Source organism: Brassica napus, chromosome A9 (assembly GCF_020379485.1).
Source record: "Brassica napus cultivar Da-Ae chromosome A9, Da-Ae, whole genome shotgun sequence".
Classification (NCBI taxonomy): Eukaryota; Viridiplantae; Streptophyta; class Magnoliopsida; order Brassicales; family Brassicaceae; genus Brassica; species Brassica napus.
This window is the reverse complement of record NC_063442.1, coordinates 19,913,805-19,923,964: the sequence shown is the minus strand read 5'-3', so window position 1 is coordinate 19,923,964 and position 10,160 is coordinate 19,913,805. Positions and strand designations below refer to the sequence as shown.

The window sequence follows — 10,160 nt, the reverse complement described above, 5'->3', positions numbered from 1 at the left end:
GGATCAGAATAAATTCCAAGAAAGCTTTGGTCGCTCCTAGCAACACTTGACTCAGTAGCCTGTTCCCCCACTGTATTTCCCCAAATATCTTGCATAATCTAGTTTTAATATGTTTAATCGCCCTTGATCTCTTCTTACATCATATTTATCGTACCAACTTTTGATCTCAGAACACCTAGTACAATCTTCAGGAGTTTGCAGAAACTGTTCATATGATAAAGACTAAAGCTATGTGTTCTCACAGCAAGTAGCATCTTCGGGAAGCAATGCTGCCTGAAAAATGGAGTAGTGTGTCAGCTAGGGTTGAACTGTTTTGGTTAGCTGCATAGGGGAAAAATAGTCATCAAAATTGTGTTTTCGTAAACTATAGTATGCGCTTAGTTTGAGTAAGTAAATGTAATATAGACGCCAATTTTCTCTTTTAATTATGTGGTAAAATAGAGAAACCAATAAGAAATTAGAATATATCAGATATTGCCAACTCTAATTTTAAAAACATGTGTTCAAATTTAAAAACAACTTTATAAATATAGAGAGTGGCTTTTTTGCTAAACAAATAAATTATAAATTATATTAACAATTGGAATTAAAATGTAGCTAAATCATCTTGAGGTCCGGACAAAAATAATATAAATCCAACATAAGTATTAGGTACAAAACTAACAAACACCGAACCTAATTAAATACACTAAATATCTAATTAAAAGGTCCTTCAGAAACTGTGAGCTTCACTCTTCTCCCATGACTGAGATTTCATCTGATTTCAACTTCTTTCTCACATCTCCATTAACACAACCAATCAAAACCCATCTTGATTCACCTTTCAATTTCACAAAATCAACAATCCTTCTTTTTAATCCCTAAGAAAAATCAAACCCTTCGATGACTCTCGCAACTTCTACTTTCTAGGTTCTTTCCTTCTTCATCTTACCTCTCCTCTTCTCCTCGAAGCCGATGAACTGCTCCGACACTTCCCGTCTCTGCACTTCCTTCCTCACTTTCAAACCGAACAAAAACCAAACCTTCCCCATAATCCAAAGCATGTTCGATGCATTACCCTCTGACATAACCGCCGATATAACCTCCGGCGACGTCTACGTTCGAAAGAATTGTTCTTGTCTCACCACGACTCCTCATCAGTACGCAAGGAACACAACATTCACAATAAGACAGAACCGTAGATCCGTCTCCGAAGCTGTCGTCTCTGCTTACATATTTAAATAGGTTTCCAAGGTGAGGAGGAAGATAAAGGGTCGGCATGGTTTTTTTTTTAAATGAGATTTTTAATGCTTTCGTTGGGTTTTTGTAAATGGTTTTAATTTAGTCAGAACATAGCTTGTATTTTTGGAGAAGCAAAATAATCTATGAAATTTAAAATGACATGGTACATTGATTGGATGAGAATATTTATGCTGACGTGGCACCCCTTAGAAGCTCCAAAAATAGCTTCTTTTATATAGTAGTGATTATGTATCCCTCAGTCTACAGTTCTACTTATTTACTTGTATAAACTTGTGATCAGGATCAAAGCTCAGAAGTTCAGTGCTCAATCAGTAAAAATAGACCCTACCGTTCCTTTAACATAGTTTGCTAGGGTCTGAGGCCTTCTGTTAAAAACTCAATCCTACTTTTCTCGGATTGAGAATTCAAGTCACCCAAATTATTGGTGGTATACTTTGAATATGAAAACACTATTACATAGATATATTATCAAAGTATCTTATACAGTTTTTTTTAAAGGGGAGTAAGTATCTTATACAGTTGATGTAAGATCTATTTTACATCCTATATTTTATTACATGTCCAAATTAAGCCCTCGTGCTATATGTTTCTTAAATTAAAGTTTGAAGCCTAGATCTACTCAGAATGGAAAGTTCAAAATCTCCCTACAATTATAATTAGAAACCCAGTAACCCTTATCCTTTAGTTTATTGTTTACCAAACAACTATTGACCATCTAAATATAATACTAACTTCGATTAAACCAATTAACATACAATCAAAATTTCTAAGAAAAAGAAATATTTATTTTTGAGATCCAGATTCTTTTTTTTTTTTTTGACATCTGATATTATTAACAAAACTCAAAATAGAAAGTTTACAAGAAAACAAAGAAAGGCCCAAACAACTGGCCCACGATAAAAAAAGCCCAAAGGGAAAACTGTGAGAACCCTAACATGTTATCATCATGTGTAGCCGCTATAGAGATTATGGGCAAGTGGAAGATGAACAGGGACACACCAGTCTTCACCGGCATGCAAGTCGTCGCCGGAATTCTAACCGGAGTCTACCGGAACACACCGGAAACAGGACATAAGGAAAGTCACCGCCGCCAACAACTTGAGCAGAATTAAAGTATTGGGATTTCAACAGACCAATGCTTCAGCGAAGAAATCAGTCGCAAGCTTACCGGATAAATCATCAGATACTCCATTTTCACAACGAATCATCTTTAAAGATATAAGTAAGATCAAAGATGAAAACAACCCTAACAAATGGAAAGGAGAAGACAATCCGATGAGAAGGATAATAAGCAGACTGAAACTAAAAACTGAACAGGAAGGCAAATCAGAGAAGATACAAAACAAAAAATTTCTGAGAAACCCAGAATCCACCTAGCTAAAACAACATCTAGAAAGATGATGAGTAACTAGAAGATGAGCCGGCCAAGACGATGCTGTGAAATCCACCGCTTGCCAGAGTCAGAGCCCAACTATCGGGAATCAAAGGGCCAAAGAGTTTCCGGCCAAACACGAAAAGACTCCCTCTCTGAAAGATTTTGAGGAGAGAAGAGAGAGAGAGAGAGAGAGAGCTTTCGCTCTTTCAGTTGAGGATTTATGTCTTAGATCCGGATTCTCTATTTACATGAAAATGAAAAAAACAGTAAATAATATAAAATTCCACTTGGCGTTTTATTGATTGCGACAATAATAAAATTTACACAAAAAATCGTATAGAGATTCGTCATCAATAAAAAAAGAACACAGTGAAAAAACGTCTAAGTCTTAAGTTCGGTAGTCTAACCAAACATATACGGCTGCCTCTAAAAACAAGTACGCTCGGATCGCACATCGTCATGCATGACACGGACCTAAGCTTCAATCACGTCCCTCCGTGTTTCCACACTAATGAGGCCTTGAGTGATAATTGTGGTCCCATAAACAGAAAGGGACGGGAGAGAAAGTGACACCATTCACTTTATTTTTCTTGTTTTGTGTGTTTCTGAAATTAAAATAGTAAAAAAATAAGATAGCATAGCATGTGATGTTGTCAGATATTAACCGCACCCTATCCATCCAGTACCGCACTTTGCGTACAAAAGGAGTGATTTATGTGGTTTGTGACATTTTAATTTTTTTTTTTAATACAACAGAAAATAAAAAAACTCTAGTCTATAAATAAAAGAAGTACGTTATCAGTTTACACACACTTCACTTCAATTATCATACTTTCTATACAATCGCATTCTTTCCATTTCTGGTCCAAAAACGTTTTTTTTGTTTTCAAACAAGAACAAGGTATGTTTTTTTTTCTACCTGAAAAATATTAGTTTGTAATTTGTATTATGTAAGCTATTAAAAGCATATAAATTATTAAGTGAAACTATTAAAGATACCTAAACTAACTAAAGTACGTAAGTAAGTTAACTTTAATGTAACCATGTAAAATATTATTTTGTTAATTATAAGATGCAAAAAATAAAATTTAATAATGATTATGTGTTTGAATAATGTTTAAAAATATTTTTTTCTGTTCGAGGATCCCTTTTGAAGGAATAAATATATATTTTACTATTTAGTTAACCAAAATTTTTGTGAATGTACGTAAACTTTTTTTTCCATAAATTAGTTGGTTACCTGAAATAATAAAAGTACGTAAACTAATAATGATACGTAAGTTAGTTAACTGAAATTTTATTTCTGTATATAAATTATTTGTTATATATTAATGTAATTAATTTTATATCAACCAAAATAAGTTAAAGAGTTAATCATAAGCTGCATGTAATAAAATTGAATATTAGTATGTATTTGAAATATGTTTTAAATAAAAATTTTGTTCTGTTTGTGATTTAAAAAAAAAAACTTTTTCTGTTGCAAACTTAATAAATATATGTTTTGAATATTTTAATTATATATATACATTATATTTTCTTTTATTCTTTTTTTTAAATATGATTAATTATAAAACTCTAATATATTAATAATATTTGAATCATTTTTGAAATCCAGATATGTCAGTAAGACGTCATGGAAACACAAATCCTATGGGACAAAGAAATTCAAATGTTCATAATGAAACTTCTTCACGAGTAAGAAATCTAATTTTATTTTATTGCATATATTTTAATTATATAGTATTAGTCAAAATTATAAATATTTTTTTTTACTTTGTAGAACGCGTCGAGATTTAAGTGGACCTATGAACAAGAAAAAACATTGATTGAGTTGTATGATCAAGCAATTTCTATGAACGATTATACTCTTAAAGATCCTACGGTTCTTGGTAGAGAGCACATGGTCGACAATTTCAACCATGCATTTAATTTGAATATAAATTATGCATTTTTCAAAAACAAACTTGATGATTTCTAAAAAGCATATAAGAAGTGGAAGTTTCTCATGACTTCTACTGGAATAACGGTTAATTCGGAAACGTCGATGATTTATGCATCATATGAATGGTGGGAGGACCGTGAATCGGTAATAATATTTATGGTTGTATTAACTCAATAATATAACAAATATAACCAACACATTTATGATTATTATATATGTTAAAATTTTATTAGGGATGCAAAATAACATGATCTTTTAAAAGACAACCACTGCCGTTTTGGGATGTGATGGTTCGATGTTTTTTGCTACACGATGTTTATTCGCAACCTCAACAGTCGTCACGCCAACGAAGACAACAAATATTGACTGAAGGAATAGAGGAAGATGACTTATTTGATTTTTCAGACAATGATGGTGATGACATACCTCAACATAATGTTCCTCAAACCCAAGAAAATGAAGAAATATATCGTGTTAACCTCAGTGCCGATACACTTCCTTCACACGAATATACTCACGATTCAACTCGGCTTCCTTCTCGAAGAGGTGAGGAACGTACAAGACGTGGAGGTCGTTCAGAAAGAACTGGAGGACGTGGGAGCACTTCTCAAACGTCTGCTAGAAACTCAGGAACTAATGTTGGAAGTACTTCAAGAGGTCATCGAAGAAGACAATCATTCGAGACTACAATACAAGACACCATTAATGGATATAAAGAATTTCAATGACAAAGTCTACAACAGCTATGCCCAGGTGCTTTTGACAAGGTTGATTACGATGAATTCAAAAAAGCAGAACAAATATTTCTTGCTTTGGAACTTCCCAAATTCACTAAATTTTACTGGGCTTGCATTAACGCACTTAAAGAACTGGTTTTTTGGCGAAAGTATTTCATTGATATAGCTCGAAGCAATGACGAAGATAAATTGCAACTACTAGAAGCTATGATTGGTGTATCACGAAATAATGAAGATGTGCCAAAACAATTGGGCTCTGGATAGTTATTTGAGAGTCCACATTCTGGAAGTTTATCATCTGGCAGTCCATCTTCAGTGGGTAATTGTTCAAGAGGAAACAATTTTCAAAACTTGGGTGCACCACCGGGGTACACCTCCAAATGTACAACACTGGAGAACACCACCAAATATGCAACACTGGGGAACACCACCAAATGTTCAATATTGGGGAACATCACCAAACGCTCAACCATGGGGTGTACCTCCAAATGGTCCAAGTTGGAACACACCTCCAAATGCTCAACAATGGAGTACGCCACCATATCCTCAACAATGGAACATTCCACATAATTTTCATCATGGTCAGCAACCATCAAATGTTCAGCAAGCCGGCTCTTCTGGAACAACACCAACAAATGTTCACTACGGATTTACAGTTGGAAATCAAGGTGGAAGTCCACTGAATACTCAACGAAATTATTCGGAAGGTGCAAGTATAGATTCTTCACCAAAGGTCCACCAATCACCATGAACTAGTATCGGTTTCACTAATTATTTTGAACCAGGAAGCACATCACAAAGACCGAGACGTGGAGGTCTATTCAATATTTGGAGAACTACAGAAGAACCTAATGAAGAGAATCAAAGTGGTTCAGGAGACAAAGAGTAGCGATCTGATTGTCATGTTTATATATTATGATATAATGTTATTATTTTTATTGTGTGTTATAGGTTTTCATGTGTTTTAAAATACTTTTATATTACTTTCGTGTGTTAATGGATTGTCATATTCTAATGTTCTAAAATATTTATATATTATTTTGGTGTGTTAATGCATTATTACTATTTTTATCTATCTAATAAAATAAATTTTATGTTTATTAATTTGCAGGCATTTCGAATCTGTCAGTCGCGTTCACAAAACACCCAGACACTATCTTACGAAGAGAGAATTGAGTTGTGAAATTTAGAAAATGAGCAATTTGAGGAGTTAATAATTCAACCAACTTTCAGTTATTATGATCGATATTTTCATAGAGCACCTGCCCGGACATACGGAGGTTTAGGGTGGAGAAATATGTGGTCTCGACTTCAAGAAGATGATGCTGCTTGTCTTCAACTCCTACGAATGTCACTACCATGTTTCCGAACACTATGAACATGCTACAAACGAATTATGGTCTGAAACCAACTTCAAATGTAAGCATTGAAGAAAGTGTGGCTATATTTTGCGTATATGCGGGCACAATGAAGTTCAAAGAGATGTTGGGTTGAGATTTGGATGAAATCAAGAGACTGTGAAAAGAAAATTTAAAGAAGTTCTTAAAGCGACGGAATTACTTGCATGCGATTATATCAGAACTCCAACAAGACAAGAACTATACCGAATTCCTGAAAGACTTCAAGTACATCCAAAATATTATCCATTTTTTAGTGGATTTGTTGGAGCTATGGATGGGACTCATGTTTGCGTAAAAGTACCACCAGAATTACAAGGAATGTACTGGAATCGACACGATAATGCATCGTTGAATATTATGGCAATTTGTGATCTGAATATGCTATTCACATATATATGGAATGGAGCACCGGGATCTTGTCATGATACAGCCGTTCTCACAATGGCACAAGAAAGCGATCCTGAATTTCTTTTGCCTCCAATGGAAAACTATTATGTCGTTGACTCGGGTTATCCAAATAGGCAAGGATTTTCGGCTCCATATAAGTCATCACGAAACAACGTTGTCAGATATCATATGTTACAGTTCAACTATGGTCCTGCTCCACGGAATAAAGAAGAATTATTTAATCGATATCATGCGTCTCTACGTTCAGTTATCGAGAGAACTTTTGGAGTTTGGAAGAAAAAATGGAGGATTCTTTGTGATTTTCCAATATATAGTATCAACATACAGCAGAGAGTGGTCATGGCTACAATGGGATTGCATAATTTTATAAAGATTTCAAACTTTTCAGATGCAGATTTTGCTGAGGTTATGGCAGAAACATGAGGATTCAATACACAAGCAGATACTGATTTTCATACCGATTTAGATGATGTGGAAACAATTGAAGTGACAGATGGACATATGATGCAAATAAGAGATAATATTGCAAATATGCTATAGGAAAATCAATAAAATAAACGTATTTTCTTATTGTAATTTATTTGTACTTTATAAAAAATGTAAAATACTTTATTGTCAAATAGAATTTTATTTTATATATTCAGTACTATTTAGTTTATAAACACCATTCAAGCATTTTGATATAAACTTTTACGTTTTCTATTTTAAATAACAAATTTAATTAATTTTGTTAAGTTTCTCTTATACAAACCGCAGTTAAACACCATTCAAACATTTGTCCCGCACTTTTTATTATTTTGGTCACCATTCACATATTTCTTAAACCGCTTCTATTAGATGAACCGCACTTGTCCCGCAGTATGCGTTTTTCTAACACAAAACCGCTCTTAAACCACACCGCACTAATCAATCCGCTTGCCCCGCACCGCACTAATCAATCCGCTTGTCCCGCACCGCCCAACCCGCTGTTACCATTCGGAGCCTGAGTTGGGAAATGATCATAACAATACTTTCCGTACAGCACCTCATAATTCATAGTAATAGTATTATTTAATATCGAATAATAATATTCATGCATATCATAACCAACAATCAATCGTACATATCCATCACATCAATCAATATCATTCACGAAATTCATTATGGTAGTACTCTCTAATTTAATTAACAACTAGATTTCGATCCACACATACGTGCGGATATATGTTTATTTTATGTTTATTTTTAAAAATAATATTTGCCTATAAAATTAGTTAAAAGATATTTATATAATATCAATTTTAAGTATATAATATTTTGAAAGTTTTATATTTGTTGAAATTTGTCTCTGATAAAACTGTACTAATCATATATTAATCATTATTTTGTTTATTTATTTAAAAATGCAACATCATAATAATAGTTTAATTTTAAACATTAGTTTTATATATATTATAACAAATTTTATTAAATTGTTGTTTAAAAAATTTTATTCTGGAAATGTTTGTATGTGACCAAATTAAATTATTTAGTGTTATATTTTAAAAATATTATTTAATATATCATATTTCAGTTTGGTGTTTTTATTTTTATAACAAAAAGTCAAAACATAAAATGTTACAACCATTAAATTATTATTTATTTTTTTGATATAAAATTAATCTGATAATTTCAAAAATAATTGGGATATACTATTTACAATTTTAAAATTAATTACTAAAATATATATATATATATATATATATATATATATATATAATCTGGTATAGATTAAATATGTTAAACAATAAAAAATAATAGCATAAGGGAAATATATTTGGTTTTTCTTAGAAATGTTATTGTTTAGATGTAGATTGTTTATTTTCTGTTAGGTAAATATTATATATGAGTAAATTTAGGATATTTAGTTAAGTTTCTAATTATTGGTCTAACATAGAAAAATGGTGGTCCTAAATTACTAGACTAGATTTTACACATTTTATTCTGAAAATGCTTGTATGTGACCAAATTAAACTATTTAATATTATATGTTTAAAATATTATTTTATTTGATATATCATATTTCAGTTTGGTGTTTTTAGTTTTACAACAAAAATCAAACATAAAATGTTACAACCAATAAATGATTAATTATTTTGTTTTATAAAAAAAATCAATCTGATAATTTCAAAAGGAATTAGGATATACTATTTAATTTTAAAATTAATTACTGAAATATATATCTAATTTGGTCTAGATTAAATATGATAAACAATAAAGAATAATAGCATAATGGAAATATATTTGGTTTTTCTTAGAAATGCTATTGTTTAGATGTATATTGTTTAAAAAGTCAAATTTAAATTCTCTCTCTTCTTCGTTTTTCCTCTAACCTCTCTCTAGCGTCTTCAACAAAAGAATTAGCTTTCCGGTGGCCGGTGGCGTCGCCGCCGGTCACCAACCTCCAGTTTTTTTGTTTGTAAATGTTTTCGCTTGGCGAGTTACTTCTTCCGCTTGTCGGATTAACTTTTCGCATGGCGATTTTTGTTGTGTTTTCTCGGTTCGAGACATAGCTTTGCTTCATGTTTCTTTCTTATCTCTGTTTATTCGGATCGATTAATAAAAATCAAGTTTGTGTCTGGCTTTCCACTCTGCACTCAGTTTTATTCCGTTTAGATACTGAGCCAAGAACCGTTTTTACCGCTCACTCAGATCTCTTACTAGGAGCATCAGTCTTCGTTTTTATTGCAGCCGTCTATGACATGTTACGAAGCATCTCTGAAGCAAGAAAGATGAGTTTAAAAGGTGGCCTCGAATCGTGTAAGAAGAGATTCAGAAGCGCTGGCGTTTCCAAACGGTCCGGCAAAGGGTCTTGTTTCATCGAGATTCAAGCTTCCTCTGGTTTAACTACGGTGATTATGGTTTTCTTTGCTCATATATCTGCGGTTAAAGTGGAAGGTGTTCTATATTTGGTATCGGAATCCCCCTAAATGAAGCAACTTTACTATCTTTTGGCGGAATTAAGCGGCGGAGAGATAAAGATGGAGAGGCGTTTTCGAGAAGCTGGCGGTGGCGATGTTTGGCGGTGCAGTCGAGAT

The 10,160-nt window shown here is 32.7% G+C and overlaps 1 protein-coding gene, 1 long non-coding RNA gene and 1 pseudogene across 2 annotated transcripts; 2 read left to right on the top strand and 1 right to left on the bottom strand.

Moving 5' to 3' along the window:
* Window positions 1–2,005: 2,005 nt before the first annotated feature.
* On the bottom strand, window positions 2,006–3,607 carry LOC125578373. Its single transcript, XR_007316462.1, has 2 exons — window positions 2,616–3,607; window positions 2,006–2,488 (listed from the first exon to the last, which is right to left on the bottom strand). It is a non-coding gene; the product is annotated as an uncharacterized LOC125578373 (long non-coding RNA).
* Window positions 3,608–3,858: 251 nt separating this feature from the next.
* Window positions 3,859–6,462, top strand: LOC125578372. Its single transcript, XM_048740895.1, is given in 2 exon segments — window positions 3,859–5,042; window positions 5,130–6,462. Coding segments are annotated over 2 exon segments (933 nt in total). The 5' UTR covers window positions 3,859–4,846; the 3' UTR covers window positions 5,867–6,462.
* LOC111208354 lies at window positions 6,390–8,211 on the top strand (annotated as a pseudogene).
* The last annotated feature ends 1,949 nt before the right edge of the window (window positions 8,212–10,160 follow it).